Source organism: Pleurodeles waltl, chromosome 1_2 (assembly GCF_031143425.1).
Source record: "Pleurodeles waltl isolate 20211129_DDA chromosome 1_2, aPleWal1.hap1.20221129, whole genome shotgun sequence".
Lineage (NCBI taxonomy): Eukaryota > Metazoa > Chordata > Amphibia > Caudata > Salamandridae > Pleurodeles > Pleurodeles waltl.
Genome location: NC_090437.1, coordinates 771675213 through 771701301, shown reverse-complemented (window position 1 = coordinate 771701301; position 26089 = coordinate 771675213). Strand labels below are relative to the sequence as shown.

General features: G+C 40.7%; 1 protein-coding gene across 1 annotated transcript in view; it reads left to right on the top strand.

The window, feature by feature from the left end:
- NPY1R (neuropeptide Y receptor Y1) overlaps nucleotides 1-26089 on the top strand; it is a 186406-nt gene that overhangs the window by 134131 nt on the left and 26186 nt on the right. The window contains exon 2 of the mRNA XM_069243790.1: nucleotides 21630-22463. Within this exon, the coding sequence (XP_069099891.1) occupies nucleotides 21768-22463 (696 nt within the window). The 5' untranslated portion in view covers nucleotides 21630-21767. The remainder of the gene's footprint in view (nucleotides 1-21629; nucleotides 22464-26089) is intronic.

Below are 26089 nucleotides of genomic sequence, written 5' to 3'. Positions count from 1 at the left end.
GTTTCCAGTCAGGTATCTAGTGTGGGCCTCGCATTTTGTGCCCAGTGGTCCACAGACAATGATTGGTGCACTATCCGGACTTGTGTAGTTGGTGTACATAATTGTAAATACTGGATTTTGAGTTTTGACTACTGGATTTTTATTGATTACAACCATTCAAATCATTTCCTTTTGTCCTTGCGTTATTCAAGGGGGGTGGGGGGGTATAAATGTAATGTTGCAGCATGTATTTGTGTGTATGGTGTTGTGGGTGAGGGTGGGGGTGGGGGTGTTGCATGTTGCGTGTGTGTGTCACTCTCTTTTCCCTCCCCTCTCCCCTGTGTTGTAGGTGCAGTACTCACCGTGGTGGTCGCCGCCATTGTTGGAGCTCCTGATAGAGGAGCAGGAAGACCATCGCCGGCAGGATCTGCAGCTCAGGCTCCATGGCGTCCTGGTTCCTCGTGGGGTGTGGAGAGGTGGGTGATTTTTCCTTCTGTGTACTGTTTCCGCCGTGTTTTTATTCGTGTTGGTTTTGCCCCGGAAAAGGTGGGGGATTGCCGGGTTGTGATAGGGTGGGCGGTACATTGTATTCCGCCTGTCTGTTGGCGGTTACCGCTGCACTGTTTGTTTGTACCACTGTGGTTGTCAGAGTGTTAAAGTTGCTGAATATGTTGGCGGTATCCGCCGTGGTTGTGATTCCATTTTTTATTCTGCTGGCCTGTTGGCGGTATTACTGCCGCTTTAACACCGACAGCCAGGGTTGTAATGAGGGCCTTAGATTTTACTTAATTTGTCAAAAACTACTGAACGGATTTACACCAAGGGCCAGATGTAGCAACGACTTTGCGACTCGCAAACGGCGAAAATCTCCGTTTGCGAGTCTCAAATGCATCGTCGCTATGTAGAAATGCATTTTGCGAGTCGGAACCGACTCGCAAAATGCATTTCAGAGTCGCAAACAGGAAGGGGTGTTCCCTTCCTATTTGCGAGTCGCTGTGGTATGCAATTCCATTTGCGATGGCGGAAGCGGTTGCAAATGGACTCGCAGTTACAATCCACTTGAAGTGGATGGTAACCCACGCGCAAACGGGAAGGGGTCCCCATGGGACCCCTTCCCCTTTGTGACTGGACCCAAAAATAATTTTTCAGAGCAGGCAGTGGTCCAATGGACCACTACCTGCCCTGAAAAATACCGAAACAAAAGGTTTCAGTTTATTTTTCAAAGTGCAGCTCGTTTTCCTTTAAGGAAAACGGGTTGCACTTTGAAAAAAAAAAACTGCTTTATTTAAAAGCAGTCACGGACATGGAGGTCTGCTGTTCCCAGCAGGCCTCCATCCCCGTGAGTGCCCTGAGTCGCTATGGGGTCGCAAATTGTGACCCACATCATTAATATTAATGAGGTGGGTCTTTGCGACCCCATAGCAACTCACAGAAGGTGTCTGAGACACCTTTCTGCATCCCAAATTGCGACTTGCAATTTGCTAATCGCAGGGACTCGAAAATTGCAAGTCACAATTTAGGAGTTTTTTCTACATCTGGCCCCAAATAACCAAAGGTAGCTTTCTGGACCAAGAGGTACCTTTCTGCCAAATTTGATGCAAATCATTATGGAAACATGAGGAAAAAGTTTCTGGGAGCCCTTCTCCCCCCCGCTTGACGGATCACCCTGAAACTTTCTAGACAAATGGTCAAATGCGGCAGGGAGCTTAGTAATTTCTTGGAAAATTTTATGAAGATTTATCAAATGGCACCAAAGTTATTATCAAAACAAAAAACACTTTTTGTAACAGATATAAATACCTATTGGCGAGCGCCACTATAAAAAAAAAATATATATATATATATATATATAAAAAATCTAGTTGTGTAGTTTGACGAAGCTTCACAAAATTTTCAGAACAAAAGTGTGGCAGTAAATCTTGTTGTACATGGGAAGTTTCCGGGTGATCCATCAAGCAGGGTCCGAGAAAAAGGGGGAGGTCAAAAAATGTGCAATCCATCAGGATTTTAGACACAACCACACCCGAACCGCTGGATGGAATTACACCAAATTTGACAGAAAGGTAGCTCTTGGTTCAGAAAGAATGCTTTGTGTTATTTGGTGTAAATCTGTTCAGAAGTTTTGAAATATTAAAAGAAAACTTAATATAGAGATGTAGAGGCGTGAAGAGTTCATTAATAATAATGAGACCAGCCCCGCAAAAAAAGATTTACAAAAAATAAAAGGGGTAAGACTAGGGACACTATGACACCTTAGCCCTGGTGCTGGAGTCCCAGAGTGATCCCCACAGGGTGAAAAATCATTTTCTTCTTTCTTTTTTTTTGCCACAAGTTTGCGGTCCATCGCACGCTTACCATACACTGCTAATTACCCCAGATATTAGAGCATTCATGGCAAAAGCTATTCATAAAAAAAATGTGCACAGCACAGACGTGTTATAGTTACCTTAGGGCACAAATTATAGTTACTTGAAATAACTATAACTATAACTAGTGAATTTCTAAGGTTTTGTATGAGCAAATTCAGAACCTAGCTATAACGTCCTTGTAACCTTTGTTTTTTTAAAGTGAATGTATATATATATATATATATATATATATATATATATATAGAGAGAGAGAGAGAGAGAGAGATATTTACAAATGTTATATTATTAATTTGTTTTCACATTATTTTCTGTAGGGCTTTATTTTAAGTTCTTTCTGTTTTTATTTTTATGGAAGGGTTTTGCAGTACTGTCAGTATGTTTTCCACTGCTTTAGTTTTTTATGGGGTGCTAGATAACATAAATACTCAAAAATTCAGTTATAAAAAGTCTCTTTTATTCTCAACCTCATTTCTGTAAGTATACAAATAACTAAGAATGCAGATATGACATCATAGCTCCATGAGAAATGTATCTAAAATCTACATCACTGGCCTATCCTCTTGAAATAACCCTTCAAGACTGCCTTGAGTGCTTGACAAATATTGCACCAGGGAAAGCCTACTTACTAAACCAATTCTGCATGGTGGGCCACTCCCAAGATCATGACACCACGCTGAAATAGTTCCCATATTTAAAAAGGTCATTCAAGATGACCCACGTATTTACAGGCCTATATGTTTAATAGATGGAATGCAAAAATGTTTTTTCTGTCAAATCCTGCGGAAACCTGCTGATTGGACCCGCAAGAACAACATCCTATCAGACCTTTAGGCATGTTTTCGCCAGAGGATCAGCACTATAGACCAGATATATTTTTTTTAATAATCTATATGGAAAACAGTGTTAGTTCAAGAGTCAGCTTTCTATGGTCTTCTTGGACCTGAAATCAGCATTCAATTCCATCCCCAGAAGCAGATTATGATCTGAGCTGGGTGAATTGTGGGTTCCTGATGATTGATTATCTATTCTAATTAGGCTGCATGAGTTTAATCTCACTCGTATCAGGTGTGATAAAAAGGGTGAGTCGGCCAACAGTTTTAGATTTCAGAAAGGGATGTGCTGGTCTTTGTATTGGTCCCTGCACTTTTTTATTACATGTAAATGATTTGGGGCCATATGTATAAACACATTTTCCCATAGACACAGAATGGGTAAAACCCTTTGATACATCTGGCCCTTAATGTATTACTTGGACTTTGCGAGAAAAGACACACCCAAACTTGGGGAAGTCAAAGTCACAATGCACTGATTGAAGACGATACACTGCTTATATCTAACACTACGTCTGTTCTCCAGGACCTAGTGAACTGTTTCCTGTCACTTTGTGCCAAAACACGTCTTGAATTGAATACAAAGAAGATTAAATTTATGTTGTGTAATCTTTATATGTCGAGAAGGAGTACTATCTTGGCACAGAATGAATATCTATAAGAGGTAAGAGATTTCAATTATCCTGGAGTTAGGTTATTTAACAAAAAAAAGAAAAGAGTGCACTCAAGTTACAGCAGGAAAGTATGGTGATCCTATTGATAATGAAGATCAGGACCAGATCCTTGTCCCCATGTGCTGATATTTATAATATCAAGGCCCAAGGATTGGCCCTTTATGGCGCAGAGCTCTAGGGGCATGCTATGGTTAAGAATCTTCCTATAGTAGAGAACAAATTTATTACGTCCTTGCTGAACCTCCCACAAAGTACTTCATGTTTACTGCAGTTTCTAGATGTGGGTATTTTTCATATTGTTTTAGTAAGCAAATGCAGACCTCTCATGTACTGGCACAGATTATGGTCTAACAATGAGCTGGCCCTATATAAAGACTTCCGCTCAAGGAACTCATGCACCCCAAAATCTGTAAGAAAGTTCCTTGGCTAAGGTTTTTTAGGGACATGCTTTCAAAGCTAGATTGTAGTTAGCTTTGGGACTCTCCTGCCGACACTGCCCTCATCTCTTTATCTGTGGTAAAAGATAGACTTAAGGTGTACTTGTGGGATGAAGAGTTAAGAAGATGCAAATCGGGCAATCCGAAAGAGAGTTTGTTGGATTTCAAGTCAATTCCATCCTTTGAGCCCTTCCCGGACACAAACACCTATCAATTAGCCAAGCAGCTGTTTATGAGATTTGGATATAGAACATTAACTATTAATAGTTTCTGTACCCGCTGGGAAACTGTCAATTCTACGTCCTTCTTGCAAACTGGAGGCCGAATCGTTACATCAATTTTCTTCCCACCAAAGAGGCGCAAACAAAAACTATACAAGTCAAGATGGAAGATCCATCCGCACATAGGTATTTTCTGAAAGTTAATGTCCTCCAAAAAAACACTAACTTGTCATCAAACTAATGAAAAAAATCTAAGGCAGGGAATTTTTTTTAAACCTTTCAGTCCCAATAAAAATGAATTCCACAAAATAACAGACTTAAAAAATGGTCTTATTACAGAGCGCTCACTATTCCAGTTATAGCAAAAATTCCCATCAACACACAAGCATTTCCTCATAGCTAATGTTCACAGAAATGCTGTCATTATGAATACCCAGACCTAACATGATAATCCTTCATTAATTGCAATTCAATCCAAAGGGCTTTCCAAAAACTGTTACTCCTAACAAGCCAAAACATCCGAAATGGATTTGTAAGCTCAAATACCACAGAAATCTATTCCAGGGCAAATGTCTTTAAAGATACTGACATGAACTATGACACAAACTAGTACTATACTTATTCACACTGGGGCCTAACACCAATTTACAGGTTTTCATTCTCCATTGTTTCAAATGGAAAGGTACAATAAAATCAAAAAAGAAAAAAAAAAAGTACCAATCCTTAGTACAAAATTGTAGTCCCATCCAAAATTGGTATTCAAACTCTTCCCCTCCCAGCACTCATGGTCTCATCATTATGCTGTTTGGCTATTCTCAAGTTGACTGTCCCTGTAAACATAATAATCTTTAAACCAAATGCACAATGGTACAATAAAGGCAAAACAGTAAAAAATCTAAATCAAAATACAAAATACAAATTTAATGAACAATTAAAGTCCTAAACAAGGTGGGTATTTCCCCTCATCACATATATGGTGTCATATTTGCGCCGTTCAGCTATTCTAGAGTTACATGTCACTATAAACACAATAAACTCTCAGTCGGTAATAGAATAATAAAGCCCATACAAACAAACCTTCCGGATAAAAACCAAGATAAAACAGGAGATAAAACAAATAAAAAGAAAAAGACATATGCCACACAATTTTTAAACATTATGGGCCAGATGTATCAAGGAGCCCTTTTGCGAGTCGGAAATAGCGATTTTTAAGAAATCGCTATTTCTGATTTGCAAAATGCAATTTATCACATTTGCTATTCGGTAATAGCGATTTCTTAAAAATCGCAAATGTTATTACTGAATCGCAAATTGCAATACCGGGCCCATTCGCACCTATGGGCCTGTAGGCCCATATTTGCGAATTTGTTGCATTTCCAAAATTGCTATTTCTTAACCAGAAATCGCAATTTTGGAAATGCAAAACCCCAGGGTGCTGAGGTCTAAGTCCCCCTCTGCTGCACCCCAAAATATTTTTTTGCAACACGTAAGGTGCACACATGCCAAAAGGGCATGTGTGCTGTACATTTAAATTTTAAAAATGCATTTTAAATTAATTTTTTACATTTGCACATGGTTACCACCAGGTTCAACCTGGTGGTAAATAGCGATTCCTAAATGCCCAAATCGCATTTAGGAATTGCTTCTTACATGTGCTTAGAAATCGCAAATAAGGAATCCTTATTTGCAATTTCTTATTTAGAGAGTCGCAATTTGCGACTCTCTGAACAGGGTCGCAATATTAAGGAATCACTATGTTAGCGATTCCTTAAAATTGCGTTCCGAACGCCTTTCATACATTCTGAAATGGCTTGTTGCATTCGCAAACGGCCATTTGCACCGTTTGCGAATGCAAAAAGCTCTCATACATCTGGGATTATATTTCTATCCAAATTGGAGATACAAACTCTTTCCCTTACCACATTCATAGTCTCATTTTTATGCCATTAGGCTATTTTAGAGTTACATAAAATTGTAAACAAAAATGAAACACAATGGAGTACTTAAGCCAACACAAAACCCATATCCAAAATTCCCTAATTACCAATCAATGAAGATGAGTGTGTATATATATATAGATCATGAATTCTGTTTAATTTTTTTATGTCCGATGGGCGAAATAAACTACTCCCTTCTATTATCTCACATGTGCATAGTAGTTAATTCATCAGCTACCAAATCCAACATTTCAACAAGGTTGACAGTCATAATCTATCATACCGTCCTGTAGATAAAAAGCTGAAAACACTATCCACTGAGAACTTTTTTCACCAGTAAGGCACAATGCCAAAGTCTGGGGCCTGTAGTATCCTGAATAAATAAAGAAATAGACTAAATTTAGACCTGTTGTTGAAGATCTGTATGCATTTCTCTGTCTAAATTCAAATCAATATCTACTGTACGCAATGTTTCAATCCACCAGGTTTTATTGAGGCGTCGCCTGTGGGTTCTATCCCCTCCTCTGTGGTGAGCCTTTATATGGTGGATACCATTTACTGAAACTGGTAATATATCTTCACTCATATGTTGTTCCTGAAAGTGTTTTCTCAGAGGTGCCTTAGTGTAAGTTTTTTTATTGAATTTAAATGTCCTTTGATTCTTTCTTTAAGGGGAAGAATGGTTGGCACATGCACGACTGTTTAAGTAAATGTTTGGATATAGTAACTTTGGAAATGTTATTTGTGAATAGGAAGGTGTTTACTGTTTTATAGATGTGCATGTTCCTCCCTAAACCTCTCTCCTCCAGTCATAAGTAGTCCTCATTTTCCAGCCACACCCACCAGTCCCCCTATCCTTCCCACATTTCCTACCAAACAATATGCAAATATGTACAGAGATCTCTGCATATTAAACATACGAGAGGGAGAGGCAGAGAACTGTGTACATAGGTTTGTGAATAGCATTTTGTAGGACATTGGTAGTACTATTGTAGTACCACTAAACTAATACAAAATGCAGTTTGGGAATAGGCACCAAGAATGGGTTTCTTATAATGAAACTTTTTTTAATCCCCCCGCTCACACATCAACATGATCCCAACAAATGTGAAGCAGGGCAGCTAGACAGATGCAAATCTGTGTTCCTACAAAAAAACAAGGCTCAAAAATTCAATCAAAAATTAAAACAAATCAAATTATAACTTAATGAAAAATCTGAAAACAGTTGGTAGATCCTGAATCTGGAATCGGATTTTAAGTATAAATCTTTAAAACTGAATGGTAATTACAGCAGTGGTATCAAGGAGTACCACTGCTGAACACCAAAGTCAGAAAATGGGTTTTTAATTTAGGCAGAAGGTTCTTGTCAATTTAATTCATTACATTCCTGGCAATTAGAACACAGCAGCAGGCAATTGAATTGCCTGGGGCCCAGACAAATGTGTTTGAAGTTCAAATAGTAACAACAGTTTTAAAGTGAAGAACACAAAATTATAACATTCACAAACCAACTTAGAAAGATAGAGACACATTTAAGCAGCACAAAGACACTAAAATCATTGCAAGTTGATAAAGCAAAGCAGGAATATTATTTTAATAGTGTTTTAAGGGCATAAGGTAAAAGCACATAACAAAAGTAAATCATCTTTGAAACACAACAGTTTACGGTAGAAGGGGACCTGGTGTGATTTGAGGCCAAACATGATATGGCAGAGGTTGGATACATCAAGCAGGTCATCGAAGTCAATGTTGTTACCTTAGGACTTTGGGCCTGATTTAGAACTCGCCAGAGGGTTACTCCATTACAACAGTGATGGATATCGCATATGCTGAAATCTAAATCCCATAGAATATAATGGGATTTAGATTTTGGCAGGTGGAATATCCGTCAATGCTGTGGTGAAGTAACCCATACACTGAGTTCTAATTCAGGCTCTTTGTCTCTGAAATGGAACTCAAAATCCTTCAGCTGGCAAGTTCCAAGGATGTGGCTGGCAAGGGTCCCTTGAAGCTGGATACATCATTTCCGAGCTCATGCAGAAGTAGTTGATTTTGAAGCCCAAGTAATTGGGACATAGCTGGATTTGATAGCCTCCTAGGATGCGTCATCACTGAAAAAGGTTTCCCACCTCACCCTCTGGTCCAATGTTTTACCTTCAGATCTAGGGCCAGATTTAAAGTTTGACTGATGGTACTCCATCCACCAGTGTGATTGACGATATTAAGTCAATCACTGACTGGCTATCTGACTACCCTCTGCCAAATTCAGAGAGGTCACTGCTGGCCCAACAGTGATCTATGTATTCTGATAGGATCTGCTTTTCTGACAATTTCTTTCAAGGTGTAAAACCTTTGGTGGACTGTGGGGCCATCAGTTTTGTCAGCCATCTACCAAACTTTTAACATTTTTGTTTTTCAATAACAAACTCTCATATTGGAAGTTTGTTACTAGAAAACAAAAACTAATGCTCCCCATGCCTTAAGAGTTTTCGCTCAGGGTGTGGTGGTCAAATATTTTTCTGTCTCTCAATGCTCGGTTTTTCCTGGTGGTGAATGAAAGAAGAAAATCAGATCTCCCCTCTAAATAGAGTGGGTGGTATGAGGACTGTACTCTGACTGCTCTACTCTGTTGGGCTGCTGGAGGTAGCTTTCAGTTGACAGAGCTGATGGGACTTTGTCAATGGAAAGCTGATGGTTCACTTATCTCTAAATGAGGTAGATGGGGCATCAGTTCTCTGTCGTGATTGTGACAGAGTAACCTAGTAATCTTTAAATCATCCCCTTGGTTAATGTTTGGCTTTCAAAGCTGGAAAGTGTGGCCAGGCAGTGCTCCACAAGGCCAGATACCTATTCTATGAGATCCCACTAAACCCATTTGTCACCCAGCAAAAAGCTTTGAGAAGACAACCCTGGTTTTATTTGCTACTTTGGGTGATACCTGTCTGAGCAAGCCTCGGAAAAGCATCATGGTCCTATGCAGGTCAAATATTATATAAATTTTATTTTTCTCAAACTGCTGATCACTTGTGGTTCTCTTGGTCAATGAAGGGCTTCTAAATACTTTTTCTCTCTCCATTTAAGGCTCTTGCAGGGTCCAACCCTCTGTGGTCCTTAGGGCCCTCTTGAAGTCAGGAGTCCTTCTCCTTTTTGTGCCCCTGGAGCAGGCACGCAGAAGTTCATCTAAAGGAACTTTAGTGAAAAATGCCAATCACAGTAAAAGGCAGATGTTAGAAGCCAGGAGACTTTTTTTCACCAGAGTCTTTTTCTTCAGGAGTGTTCTACCTAGAAATGTTCTGAGGACGTGGTACTGTGGTGGAAGTCTTATCCTAAGCACAAGCAAGTGATTGGAGAATTTTTCCTAGCTAATCTTGTATACCTTCCTGCTCACCTTCTTGTGCAGTACTTCCTTTTTGCTTTACTGTAAAAAGTCTCCAAAGCCCTACATTCAAGAGAGCTGAACCCTTTTTCCAATTGGAAGAGTTCCAGGGCCCCAGCCATTCTCCTTTTTATATGGGGTCTCCTCCACTCAGTCAGGGTCCAAACTGGCCCTCCGTCCTGCTGAGGTTAGAACCAAGGGGTGTCAGAACAGATCCTGGCAGCACAATTTAGACTCATCTATTCAAAAGAAGGCATGTAAAGGTTGTCCCTTTTCTGCTATCTGTCCTGTACCCCTCTCAGATAGCTACATTGTGGTAAGTAGCAAGTTACTGACAATACCACTGGCTTTCTGGGCCCAGAGGCTAAGCCGCTGCTCTCTAGAGAGTGAGCACATTAACTCTATTCATAAATGTGCATTGGCCTCTGTGGGTGTAATAAGTAGCAAAACCGATTTTAGGCCTGTTCTGGCTTAGGCAGCCAAAAGTACACTTTTACATAGTTGCTTTTTCACTTAGGTTAGAAAAAATCTTATTTCATCAGTAAATCAGATTTTTAAAACTGGGGGGAGAATAACTCTCCATTATTTTTTTAGCATTTTCCCAAGCAGAGATGTGAAGTAATATTTTAATCATTCCTAGACCTGATGAGGGAAAGTTTAATCCAAATCTCCACTTTGGAAATAGCTTTTAGGCCTTCAGTCACAGTGAGGGCATCTATATCAATATATAGTCTTATGCTTTCCTATATATTAGTCACCCTGCCCTTTGAGCTTACAAGGCACCGTTTAGGGGTAACGTTTTAATATGTATATATATGTTTTTAGGGCAAAAGCACTTTTCTGCCCTTGTGTTAGTGCATCACCTTTTAACTGCATCTGAGCCAGAGTACAGATGTGCTCCTGAGCATCATATATTTTTTATATGAAAGTGGGTGGTATAAAAAACACTGCAGTGCTCCTATGACATTTAAATTCTACATCACTGGTACAATTTCAACCATGGCCTCACAAGAAAGTTCAGTTGACAAACTGCATGAAGCCATTTTTATCAACACCATTTTAGGGATGGGTCACACTCATTGTGGCACAAAATGCATTGTCAAAGGGCACAGAATCCTAATGCAGCCAAACATAGGTTCCAGAAAAAGGTGAACATAAGGGTGATCACGGAAAAAGGCAGTTTCTTCCACTATGCTTAAAAGGAAAAGGAAATTCCCATTTTAGACACTGAGGAGCTCACAATCAAAAAAATAATATCTGGTGATAACAAACTAGACCACACCATACTACTCTACATCATACCAAAAAACACCACCTGCCACCTGTTGGAAAATGGCCCTCTCTGAAGGGTCACCCCTAACTTTTTGCCCTCCTCATCCTCTTTTCTGACCTTGTTTTTGTTGGCCTTAGGACTCTGGGCACTTTATCACTGCTATCCAGTGCTTGAGAGAGTTCCTTAGAGCCCATTGGTAAGCACAGGTGAAGGGAGGTGTGCAGGTGTGAGAACAGCAGGCCGGTGGGCTGTGTCAGCACAATAGGCCTGAAACGGCAGCTTTCTCTGCCTATGGGAGGCATACCGCCCTGGCCTAAATGCGCTGCACCCAATCTCGGAAGCGCTAAACAGGATTGGGACTGGTTACTACAAACCAGGCCTAACCCTGCTTGGCACTTCCATGATCGGGAGCATAACTCAGGCCAGGGTAGTAGGGCAGGTGGCACTCTGTCACAAGGGGAACTCCACCGAATTCCACAGAGTTTTAAGCCAACTCCGTGAAATTCCTCAGAGTAGAACTCCATGAACTCTGCCCACCACTGATCTGGACTGCTTTTCTGGAAGGACTGCTCTTCTACTTGTGGCCCTGCTGTTTGCTACTCTCTGACTCTGCCTTCCTCCACAAGTGATCTCCAAGGGCTTGGACTGAGCTTGCCTTCTGTTAAGAAGTCTTAGGTCTATCAAAGTCTTCACCAGAGGGAGAAATTCCATTGAGCGGGAAAACTGATACATCACCTGCAAAAGTTTACACATTGTCCTCAGAATCAATGCAGTGACTTTCTCACGGCTGAAAAATCGCTGCACCACCACCTGAATTGATGCAGCCCCTGTTTCATCATTGCAGCGCATGTTGGATTTTCAATGCATCATCCATGGGCTTCAAAATATCCCCTCATGGCAGTAAGGAGCCAAGACTGCACACCCAGAAATCAATGCATCACCTCCCTGCGAGGAAAGTATTAATGCATTGCCTCCATACACTGGAAAAATTGATGTAATACTTTACATTCACCTGTGGCCCTCTGCGTCATTATCTTTTACGCATCCCAGGTACTTTGTTCTTAAAAGTTACACCTATTGATTCCTATGGATTAAGACTTACCTACACTTCGAAAAAGTGATATCTTGTGCATATTGGATTCTTGTCATGTTGGTCTTATTTTGTTCAGATAAATATTAGCTATTTTTCTAAAGTGTTGTGGAGAACTTTTTTGTGGTGTTTTTACTGTGTTACTGTATGAGTTATTGCACAGATACTTTACACATTGCCTTCTAAGTTAATCCTGCCTGCTCTGTGCCAAGCTACCAGAGTGTGAGGACAGGAAAATTTAGGTTGTGTTGTGACTTACCCTGACTAGGATTATGGTCTCTACTTGGATAGTGTGTATACGTCTGCCAACTAGAGACCCAATTTCTGACACCACCCTTAAAAACACTGCATTGTATCAGATCACATCACCCAGCACTACACAACATTTAATCAATTCACAACACAGCAAATGAAACTACCTAACTACAGACCTCACCACGTTCACGTCACACCAGAACAAGTCAAATTATCCCTCAAAGGATAATACAGAAACACACCACAGTGCACATTTTGACGCACATTCGGCGCATTCCTTGGCCCATATTTGAACTCTGACGCCCAACCCCGCGGACGTTAAAATTCCACCGTGTGCATCATTTTTTAGATGCGGGAAACTGCCTTGTGTTAATGATATGCAAGGTAGGTGTTCCAGTCCAAAAAATGACTTTAAGGCCTGTGCGCCTTATTTAAACCCCAGCGTCATTTTGACGCACAGAAGGGGGTGGGCCTTAAAAAACGTCACACAGCCTGATGTGCACAGTTTTTTAATGCCTGGGTCAGGGCAGGCGTTAAGGGACCTGTGGGCTCAGAAGGAGTCCAGAGGTGCCCTTCCCTGCCCCCAGGGACACACCCTGCCACCCTCGCCCACCCCTGGAGGACACCCATGGATGGGGGACCCATCCCAGGTAAGTACAGGTAAGCTGAGGTAAGTTTTTTTTACATAATTTTTTTAAAGTGGCATAGGGGGGCCTAATTTGGCCCCCCTACATGTCACTGTGCCCAATGACCATGCCCAGGGGACAGAAGTCCCCTGGGCATGGCCATTGGGCAAGGGGGCATGACTCCTGTCTTTGCTAAGACAGGAGTAATTTCAATGGGGGTTGTGCGTCAAAAAATGGCGCAAGTCCGGTTTGAGGCATGATTTTTGCCTCAGACCTGTATTGCACCATTTTTTGATGCACAACCCCCATTTTTCCCTACGCCGGCGCTGCCTGGTTTGAGTCATTTTTTTTTTACTCAGACCAGTCCACAGCGCCGGCTAACGTCATTCCTTAAATAAGGCGCCTGCATGGCACGTAGGAATGGCGTTAGCAGGCGGTAAAATGTTTGACGCATAACTGCATTGGCGCAGTTGTGCATCAAAAAGTATAAATATGGCACCTGGTATTTTCAAGATGTCGGAGTCTGCACTGCCAACAAGTACTCAGAGGCAATATGCCCCATCGTTATCAGGCTTTTCTGTATGCTGTATTTTCCGCAGTTGGGGCAGACGCTCCATACTTGAAATGCTATGACATGGCAATCTTTTTATGTGTGGAGTTCGCCACCCTGACTGCAGAGTCTTTGCACTCGTAAACGTGCTACTAAAATGCAGTTTTGTGAATTCTAGGAAAGTGTAAACTTACACAACCGTGTAAATTTACCTTCATGAGTCATGCCCCTTCTGTGCCCTATATTTGTATAGTGCACCTGATTCATTTTTCCAATATTAGTTATGCTATTGTAACAAAACTAACCCAGCAAATAATAAACAAAACAAACCTAGCTTCGTGGGCAAATCTAGAAATATTTGATCATGACCGGGTTAGTGTGGCTGACTCAAACAGTCTCAGTGTCCAATTACTTGCATCTGGGGCCATGCATTAATTGCTCCTAGGTAGAACTTGTTGACTCTCCATGGCGTGGTGTAAGATTTATATAAAAAGGAATTCTATCAGGATAAAGTGTTTGTATCAATAAATAATAGCGATGTCATCATTGTCAATGGGTTTATCAATGTGTCAATCAATTGTCCTAACGCTCATTGTGAGACATTGGGTTGTTGGTTGACTGGTGTATTAACCCTTGTCAAGGAACAGACACAAACTCTGTCAAGGTGAACTCAAAATTCACTAAATTAACCTGTGCTTGACCCTTTGGCACCTTGGAACAATAGCAGTCAGTTTTAACTTAAATGCAATGTGTAAACTATGTGTGCAGCACACAAATTGTAAGAAAGTGAAAACACAACACAAGTCACACCAGTTTTGAAAAATAGAGTAAACTTTGATAAAGTATTTGCCATCAAAACAACAAAAATATAATCAACAGAATCAGAGTTATTAATTTTGAAACATTAAGGTAAAAACTGGTGCCTAAAAGATCAAAGTGTCAACTGCAGACATCTAGTCATGCAAGACCTGGTCAAAGTGAGAAAATATGACATACCGCAATAGAGTGTAAGTCAAATACAAAAACTGGTTTGGGCCAGGTTGGTGCTTAACTTCAGGCTTTGAAGAAAATGTTCTGAGAAGGTAAAGTTCAGCGGGCAAGGTTGCAAGTGGCATCCGAGGAGGAAGCCTCATAGTGTTAGCGCGTCAGACTTTAATAAGTAAACTGACAAGGGAGACGCGAATAGGTCGATGAACCTTTTGACTCGCTTTGTGGTTTTCCCACCATGTGTCCCGTACATGCAGATCAATAATCAATAACAATCAATAACATTAGTAAGCAATAAGAATCAGTAATTGTTACACACCATGACCTTTCAGCCATGAATAATCACACCTTTGTGTAAAAGTTAGAATGTTTATTTCCCTATATTACCAATGCTAAGGTCACGTAACTCATTCTCAAGATCAAATGATAAACATACAGCAACAACACTGGCTGTGGAAAGCGGTGAAAGAATCGCAATCTAATCAAAGCTTGAGCTACTACACATTCAAAAGTTACAGTGCAAATTAATAACAAGAATAACTGCGCCAACTATATTACTTACATTTAGATTCAGCAAAGAAAAGACATCAGCTATTATTACATGAAGCAAACTTCATCAGTGAGAACCTTAACTAATACCCGTTTAGAGTAGCATGTTTGGGCTTCATGCAAAACAATTTAGTCAACACAAATTTGGCAAACGATCTAACTATGGCTATATCAAAATAGCGGTTGGTACCTCGTAGAAAAAGCAAATAGACATAGCAAACAAATCAGTGATAGTATACCTCTTCTCATTTGGATCGGCAACCTAAGATAGTCTTCCTCATCAGGACATCAGTCTGGTCAGCAAGGCATCAGGATTCAGCATCAAAGTTCAGAAATGGCAAAGTCTTTTAAGCAATAAAATTAAGCACGTCTCTTCATAAGACCGAAAAATGTTCAGAATGAGGTGTCTCTTCTCAGTGTAGTACGGCTAGGTTAGATTTCCTAAAACTTCTTCTCATATCCCTATTGGTTCACAAATCTCATGTTTACACTTTGTCCAATAAAACTAAAACTTCAAATCTACATTTCTCCTAGTACATGGTTTATAAGTCGGTGAATGGCTCCTTTCGTACTGTTCTCACCATCCGGCTCGTTAGGTAACAATATTGTTGTAGATTATACTCCAGTCACTCTCGTAGTTGCACCTTCAAAAGGGTGCATTATTTTTCTCCATGTTATTACATTTTCTATGCAAATTCAACATCCAGAATACATGAATAATCATTAATAATTTCATTAAAAACTCAGCCTTATCAGTACTCATGGAGCTACCGGATGAATGTGTGGTGAAGATTTGTACGTTTCGGCAAAGGGCCTGATTTAGAACTCGGCAGAAAGGTTACTCAGTCGCATTGGTGATGGATATCCCATCCGCTGAGGTCTAAATACCATTGTTTTCTATGGTATTTAGATTTTGGTGGATGGGATATCTGTCCCCTTTGCGGCGGAGTAACTCATTCACCAAAATCTAAATCAGGGCCTTAGTCACTTTTATGGAAGTCAAAAATCTGCAGCGGGACAAGACAGAAGACTGTAGCTAATGAGAGTTCGATGAGGCTGGATACCCCTTTGACAAAGGACCATTGAACAGGAATTGCTGCTGCAGAGAAGAACACAATGGGAGCTGCCCCGAAGTCAGGCCAACCAGCAATGCACACTGGTAGGATAGATGTGCAGGTTGTTTTTTGTCTTCCCTTGTTTTTTCAGAGTGGTTTGTAGCCAAAAACATTTACAGGTCCCAAGTTTTGGATTCTGGCTATTTGGGCACCTGTAGCACCATCAATAAGGGTCTCAAACTGGATGGGCACCACATGGGGGATAAGCACTAATTCAGGCTGGATCCAGGTGTGGGTTCAAGATAGAAAGAGCCTTTTCTGTCCCTGGGGCTCTGAACAGAAGGCCAGAAAACTAGCCCTTGGAGTCACTTTGGTAGTCATGGGTACAGGTGATGAAGCAGGGCTCAAGCAGCAGGGCATGCCTCTGAGGGTTCAAGGCAAACTCCAGGCCTTAAAGCAGTCCTTCCAGGTGAGGCAAAGCAGTGCTGTGGAGTACACAGTGGGTCACAGAGGCTCTGAAACTCCTTCCGCAGGTCAAGAATGTAATGGAAGTAATGGAAGAGTGGGTCTGAGGGTCCTCTTTTTTGCATGTTGCCTTCTCTGAAGTAAGAGAAGTTTCTAGAGAATTTCTTTAGAAGGGCTTTAAGTTTCCTGACTCCGTTGTGTTGGCTCCAAGCTCGCTGCATAAACAATGCAGGGGTGCAAGTCCTTTTTGTGAAGGCAGAGCACAGCCTAATCAGTTGCAAGTAGGGCTGTGACCACTGCTACATCTATCCCAGCTAGCCTGCCACTTCAGACTCATTCCAAGTTGCTTAGTACTGGGGACACAATTAGGTCTCATGCAATTTCACTCTTGCCATGTGGTAAATCTGCTCCTGTACCATGCAATTACAAATGAAATTGCATGGAAGCAGAATTAAGGTGTGGAACAATGTTTCTGATCACATATACTACTGAGAATTTTTGAGTCTGTTGTGTGTAATGCACACATATATAAGGAGAGTCCTTGGCAAGGGATGAGGGTAGAAAGGGGGCTAAAGGAGCTAAGCGAGGGAAGGGGAGGTGCTTTCTGGCAAGGATGAACACTATGGCTCCCACCTGCACCAAGAAAAACAAGGAAGAAGTCTTGCCTGCTGATGCAGCCAAAGTTTCACCCAATTTTATAGTGAGGAATTAAAGTAAGGTAAAATTTGTTCTGGTTCTTACACACCCTGAAAAAATCGACCCACTTTGAATCAGAAAGAGCAGAATTGAAAGGGGTAATTCTAATCTGTCTGACTCTCAGTGAGGGCCTAGCGGCCATATTCACCAGTAATTCATGCAAAGCAAAGAAGAAAGTCGCCGTGCTGTGCTGCACTGCATGAAAGTGGAAGGGCAGGAATGTGCTGTAATTAATATTGTATGGTGCAATCCTGTTTGCTGGAGCTGACACATGTTTAACTGCCCTGTGCCAACACAGGAGCCCTACCATCATGGTGCAGTAAGGGATGACTTCCCGCACAAAGGGAATTTCCTTCATGTGTGCTACCAAATACAGCACAATTAGAAAGAGGAAAAGGGAGGATAGTAAACATATTTCTCATCGTTACACCTCCCCTGGGAGGCTTATGATTTTGATGCATTCCCAGGTCTACCACTAATCACAAAATTGAAAATGCACCATAATACACGAGTGGATGTGTGGAAACACTCAGACTCCACCCATGTAACACCTTCCTGGGGCAGAGTAATGCAAAACAGCAATTTGCGCTGCTTTGCATTACTCCATAGTTACCAAGCCATGCAGGACCACATAAGGCCGGCATATATCATTGAGCCTTTTGCGTTGCCCTTGCACACCCTGCATGGCCAAAGGGTGACACAAATACCTGGTAACCAGGGGACTCAGTATTTAGCATCTTCAAATGGCACCCTCAGGCAGGTTAAGATTCAGGAGTCTCTTGCATAAACTGATTAGCTTTTCAAATGCAATCACTCTCTCCACTGGTTCTGGAGATCAAACCCTTGTATGTGATATGTGTCTCTGGTGAATAAGCAATATGTACCCCTCTCCCTCTGTATATGATAGGACCTGGTAACTTTTACACTACTATTCATCCTCCTTACACTACATGTGAGGAAGTTAAAACTCATCAGGGTAGTCATTGTTATAGTGCAATTGTCTTGTTGATCTGAACTAACAGTAATAGATGAGTTTGGCCAGCCTAGTGTGATATGTGCGCCCTGCCCAACCTTGTTCAAGTATGCCTTGTCCATGTGTCTTTGCCTACCTATTGGATACACAGTCAACATGGTAGGTCACTTTTACCACACATCATTCATCACACCTGACCTTTATTATGCAATTTTTATCATGCATGTAAGTATTGAGCTTCCTATTCAAATGGTACACTTACAATGCGGACTTTACCACACAGACATTTCTTTAATGACATAATGCACACATGTAAATCTATTCATGTACAACATGTATATATATATATATATGTATATATATATATATATATATATATATATATATATTTAAAGAAAATATTTAAAATGTATTTACATATTATTCATATGTATATATATATATATACCTACTGGCGGTCAATGTTTTCACTTTCTACCTGAGTGAGCATGCATTATTAACTTAACCATATATATATTACCTACTGGCAGTTGCCACTAAGTAGTTATAGTTAGGACCATGTTTAGAAAAAGTGCTTTCTGAATTGCCTATATCTTTAGCATTGTTTGATGAATCTTCATAAAATTTTACAAAGAAAGTGTCCTGGTGACTTGTTATGCACGGAAAGGTTTGTGGTGATCCGTCAAGTGGGGCTGAGAAAAAGGGGGGTGGTCAAAAAAGTTGTGTTTCCCATGTTAATGTCCATAGGACCTTAAGACACAACTACAGCCAGAACCACTGGTCAGAATTACACCAAATTTGGCAGAAAGCTAGCTTTCGGAACTCAGATTGTGCTTTCGGTTATTTGGTGTAAATCTCTTTAACGGAAAAATAAGTATATCTGTGGCCACGAAGACTTCACAAAAAAAGACAAGCTTGTGCAGGGAAATGCACAGTTCTGATTGGCTGCCAACGCTTCAAACCAGGAAAAAAAAGGGGGCCAGGGTAGAGACACCCTGACATCTTAGCTCTGGTGATGGGGTCCTAGAGGGACTCCTCCAGAGCTAAAAAGCTTTTTTTTTTTTTTTTACACAATTCACAGCGGATCCGCAAAACTGGGGGAAAAAAAACAAGGGTGTGCTCCTGTACTTCTTTTCTAAATAGCCTGTAAGGTGGGCCAAGTCCGACAGCATTGATTTATATATGCGGGGTGGTGCCTACACTTTTTTAACCTATTTCCTGAACAGGGGACTGAGGCACTGAGTCCTAAATTGGTGGCTGCCACATCTTTGTTGATGTGGTGGCAACTGAAATCTGTCCACTAGAGTGATCCTCCACAGTGTGATATATACATTCATTTAGCTTAGATCTAGGGATGTGATCTGTCTACCACCATATCAACAAAGATGTGGCAGCCATCATTTTGGGACTCGGGGACTAAGTCCCCTGTCCTGCAAAAATTTGGAAAAGACATAATGGAGGCAGGGTAGGAATACCCTACTACCCCTTACCTACTCAGAGGGTGTCCCCGAGGGATCCACTCTTGGGCCAAATCATTGTTTATTTGGTACGTGGAAACATGGCACAAAAAAGGCAGTGTCTTGCCCTTTTTAGTTTTACTGACCCTCGGGTGGCCCTGGCTGGGTGGGGTTCATGTTAACATTAATTAAGGGGAGAGGCCCATCCCCTGGGCCTGCATTACATTTAATGGGTGACCTGAGGTCTCCCTCCCCAGGTCATTACGAAGTCTGGGGACCCCATCCCCCGGGCCACACTATATTTTGATGGAAAAGGGGGATGTATGGCACCCTTCCCAAGCCATTATAAGGCATGGTGGAGAATAGGGGTGGGTGGAACTCGCAGAGTTTCACTCCATGGAATTCTGAAGAGTTACATAAAAACTCTGCTAGCTCCTGTGGAATTTGGGCACGTCACGCTGCTTGTGCTGATTTTTAGCACCGGGAATTTGTTCTGTGCTTTAAAATTAGTGCAAACTGCACAATGCAGCATGCCAGAGGACGCTACTTCTTTTTTGCGCTCTAACAGATATTTTCACCTAGGCTTGATGCGTTTTCTGTTGTGTTAAAGATTGTGCCTCGAACTGAAAAGATTGCTGATCATGAACTTTGCCAATAATAGCTACAAAAAATAATACAAACAGGGCTCATAATGTGATTGGAGGACTGTGGTAGAATGATCCTCATATGGTTACTCATTTAGGAGAGACACTGAAAATAAGTCCTTTAGTCCCTTTCACAAGTTATCTTACTCAAATGTACATAAATCCAAATCCATTATTCTGCCTGCTACTCCCTCTCTAGATTGTGCTTATAAAATGACTACCTTTACTTTGCTCATGACAACAAAAGGAGTTGCACACTTTTGAAGGACTAACATACAAATTCTGTGGTAAACAGCATTTGGAATTATTCTCGATTACATGCAGATGGAGCTTGTCAAGATCTCTATGGTATTTGTTAGTGCATGGCCAGGTGATGTCAAATGCTCAAGAACATCTGCAGGACCTCACTTACTCCCACTACAGTCATAGACAGCATCCAAATGTTGGCCAGGACTATCCAGAGGCGGAATATCAGGAGAATTATCAGGAGCAGTTATGCAACCACTAAAACATAGAAGACTCTTAGGTTGATAGCCCTCACTGTTGCCTTCTAAATCAAAAAATAAATGCAAAGATCCATCAATATTTGTGAGAGAGTCATACCTCAAAGCTCTGGGTAGGTAAAATGCTTTTTAGACTGTTGGAAATGAAATTCTGAAGTATAGGTGTTAGAACGATGTATTCATGCAAGATGTGAGAAGTTTTCCTCATGCTTTTTTGAGTATTCACAGCCAGAATGATAATAAACAATGTCAAGATGCTTCGTAAGGTGCGAAAAGTGAGAGGGTCAAGATGCAATTAGCTAAACCAAACACCAAATAGCACAATGAAGCTAGAAGAAAGGGTGAAGGGAATCTTAAAGAGCCGTGGAAAAAGTTTGAATGCAAGAGCTAAAAAGAGAGAGGTTTAGAATCAAGAGTAGTCTAATGCATGCAACAATAATATATGAAATTAAAAAATGTTTTAATCTAACCACTTCTTTATGTATTTACATGAATCATGGAACAATATAGCAAACCTTGTATTTTTCCAGAATGAATCCTAAATTCAACTTTGTGTTGGTTTGTTTTGTGTTATTTTAATAGCTATCAAATCATTGCTTCCACCGTCATTGGATTTTGTAATAGTAATACCATATATTTATAAACACGAATGATAAATAATCTTATGAAATGTTCCCTTTCAGACGTTGTAGCGCAAGTATGAGAATGAAGACTCTGTCCGAAGTTTCAGATGACGAAATATTGAAATCTGAAATCTTCTGAAAAATTATTTTGAGATACGAAGGTTAAAAGGACTGAAAAGAAAACATAAAAACACCAAAATGAATCAACCCATTCCATCTCTTGGAAACCTCTCAACCTTTCTGAATTTATCGGGAAATAATCAAACGGATCTGACATATGATTCATTGGAATGTCAAATGCCATTAGCCATCGTCTTTGTTTTGGCACTTGTATATGGTGCCGTCATTATTCTTGGACTTTCTGGAAACCTGGCGTTGATAATTATCATCTTAAAGCAAAAAGAAATGCGCAATGTTACGAATATCCTCATCGTCAACCTCTCTTTTTCTGACCTTATGGTCACGATCATGTGTCTCCCCTTCACATTGGTGTACACGTTGATGGACCACTGGATCTTCGGGGAGGTTATGTGCAAGATGAATCAATTTGTGCAGTGTGTCTCAGTGACGGTGTCTGTTTTCTCTTTGGTCCTTATTGCTGTCGAACGGCATCAACTCATCATCAACCCAAGAGGGTGGAGACCAAATAACAGACATGCCTGCATAGGGATTGGTGTAATTTGGGTTCTTGCCTTTGTGTCTTCTTTGCCCTTCATGATGTATCAGGTCTTAACAGACGATCTATTTGCCAATGTAACCGTTGACATTTGGAAGGGCAATTTTGTGTGCATGGATGAATTCCCTTCGGAAACATTGCGACTGTCTTTTACAACAGCTCTTGCCGTCATACAGTACTTTGGACCCCTTTGTTTCATATTTATTTGCTACGTCAAGGTAAGATTAAGATTATGAATATATTCTTTGATTTTGATTATAATTATACTATGTGCCCAAAGCTCAATAAGTGATCCAATAATAACTCTGGTTAACCCATTGGTTAGTTTGTACCTATATTTCAGGGGAATAAACACATACATAAGCCAGCGGCAAAGACAAGTGTGGTATTTGAATTAAATGAAGTTTAATATGTTTCAGTTTATAAGGGTTTTGTTAAGTGTTGTTTGTCTCACTTAAACATTTTTTAAATACTAGTGGTCTCTCCTACAAAGATGTATCCCTGTGTACATTAGACTCGACAAATGAAAAAGGCATTATGTACAGAGCCCTAAAGTATATTCTTTTCACGAAACAAAATGCCAGAATTCACAATATTTTTAATGTAAGTGTTCGACATATGTCCGACAGTACAAATCAAATGCATGCGTTAGACAAAAGTGAATTATGACTGGGCTGGAAAAGCTGGTGTGCCTTCTGACATCGCATGGGAATAACCAAGGGTACACAGTGCAAATATGGGTGACAGGCACACGGTTGTGTTGCTTTGGGGATTCACACGTGTTCAGGAATGCATTATTTACACTTTAAGAACACACACTTCGCCATAACTAGACATGGCATACCCTGAGCTTAAAATTGGATTGAACTAGCACAAATTTAAAAATTACATTCAAGACGTTTGCATTTTTAATTTTTACTCTTTCTTGCAAACTGTGGGTGGAAACCTGAGTACTGCAAAAAAAATTGCTAAAGCTCGACACTTGCCTGTGTAAAAGAAGCGTTTGCTTAAAGTATTTATTTCTTAACGCATGTGACTTAATTCATGTTCAAGCTATCAACAAGTTGGCCATAGTTCTCTGATTAATTTCAGTCCTGACAATACCTGTTGAACATGTTTCAGACCAATATCTCTTTTGTAAACACTGCACACAAAGCATTGCGACTTTAAAATATGACTTAGCCCTCGGATAGAGGTTTACATAAAAAATATGAGTGAAGCACATTTGACATTGAGGAACCACAACACCCTTTGCATATTACATATTGGGCCAACAATAAATATACAAATGTTTGATATTGGCAGAATGATCCTTCAAGCATCACCGTCAACGTTTTAAGATGACTACATATTAAGGGCCTCATTACAAGTGTGGCGGTCTGGAGCAGTCACGACCGTCACTGTTGAGGCTGTCTGACTGCCACATTACAACTGCCAGGGAACTGCCAGCACCACCAGGATCCATGATACTGGTGGCCTGGTGGTGGCTGAGATCATAATCCACCAGGGCAGCACTACATGCAGCACTGCCCTGCGGATTATAACCTTGTTTGCTGCCAGCCTTTACATGGCGGTAACACTGCCATGAAACGGCTGGCGGGGAACAGGTGCATAGGATAACGGGGGGTGCTGCACTGCCCATGCACTTGGCATGGGCAGTTCTGCCCCCCCGCCCAACACCATCACAATATTCACTGTCTGCTTTGCTGACAGTGAACATTGCGAAGGTGCTGGTGCACCTTGCGGCTCTAGCATTGCCGCAAGGTGCAGAGGTGTCTTGGAGAATGACATGATTGCAGGTGATCTTCCTAACTATGAATTTGCTATTTGCTTGTAGCATGGCGGTTGTAACCTATCTTCACAGTTCACATGCATTGATGTGTTTCTATAGGTTAGGAGCTAAAGTTGACAGAATGGAAAATAGAATTAAATTGTGGCACTTGTAAGTTGGTAGAAAGTGAATGTGACATTATTCGGGTTCTGAGTATGCTGGACGTTGTATTGTGACTACTTGTAAGGCAGATAACAGTACAAGGGTTTCACCGCCTGTTATTCCATGACTTGACTCCTGTCTATGACATTTATGGATCAAAAATATGAATAGAATGGATATAAATTGTTTTAGTTCAGGGTGTGCATGTCAGTACTGCCTAACCACTGGCATGCCATTCTTTAGGTGATTATTAGAGATTTGTGTCATGTAGTCCTTTGTGCTGTGTGCAAACTCAGTTTGTGATGGTGGTGCACAAGTGAATTTATGTTTGGCTCAAGAGGAGAGTTTGTGGTATACAGCCTTTACAATACTACCTTTACAACACTATGGGCTGGATTGTGGCCCTTGGTGGATGAGATCCTCCGTTACAAACGTGACAGATATCCTGTCTGCCATATTACAAGTTCCATTATATCCTATGGAACTTGTAAAATGGCGGGCGGGATATCTGTCACGTTTGTGACAGAGTATCCCATCCACCAAGGTCGTAATCAGGCTCTATGCTTTTACCACACATCATTTACCATGTAATTCCTTTGCCATACAATACCTTTACCACTGATGCCTTTACCATGCATGTCTTTACAATAAAAGGTAAGTATAATCAAAACAATTCACCAGTTATAGTTAGCATAGCTAACTATAGCTTGTGCCCCTGCCATGTCCTGCTTATGGCCTGACATATTACATCACTCATGACATCTTCTAAGACATAATTTAATACATGACTGATGGCATCTCTAATGGCATCATTGATGGTGCAACTGTGACATCACTGATGACATTATCCAAGCTACTTTTGTACACCTTACTCTGAAAAGGTGCAAGGCCTTAGAGCTATGAAAGTAAGTAGAAAATAACTTAGAATAATATGAAGCATCATTAATGCCATTACACATACAACGCCCTTAGGTGAAGCAAGCTTCTGTTAGATTCAACATTGTGCACCATTAAGCCTGTACAATACACTTCATAGGTAACTGACTTCATGGTGACAATCAATCACACATAGATGGGTAACTCCTACTGCACACAGAGTTCAATCTGTATACAACTGTTCAGAGAAGAACGACTTCCTCCAGAAAGTCAAGCCCTGTTACACAAGTAATGCCCTACTTTAGACAGCATGCATCCCGTATCATAGTCTTCACAGTTAGTGAACTTCTTGTGAGGAATGAAGCGGACATGAGGTGAAAATTGGGTACTATGAGAAATGTGTGTACCCTATGCAAAGATTTTCCCCTGTACCACACTGTTTGCAGACAGCCAACTTCTCAAGCGGAATACACCACAGATTGTTAAACAGTATCGACTAAGTATGCTGTACACTCTAGACAAAATCTCTCCAAAGATAGACTACTCACTATAAACACACAAGGGCAAAAGTGATACTATCCACACCCTTAATACTCTGCTGAAAACATTATAGATGGATCAACTTTGGTGGTTTATCAAGCACATGTACATTTGTAAGTACCTGGTGCAAATTATAGTCTGCCCTATATAGAAATTATCGTGATGAGACAATTCCCATAAAAAACATAAGGGTGCTTACAATGCTTATAGTACTTAATATTTATTACAGACAATCATTGCAGTGATACAAATGTGTTTTTTCAAAAACCAAAAACGAGTATGTGAGTCATCAACTGTCATCTGCACACAGTGATGGTCCTGTAGACAAACATTCATGACATGCTCAACACATCTACGCACCTATGACCCACTAAGAACATAACTATCACAGGTGAATTTCTGTGATTTTTTAGTTCAAAACATTATGTTGGCACTACAATGTTCACCCACTTTAACCTTTGTTTTGTTCTGTGGATTTCCAAGTTTTTTTTTTAA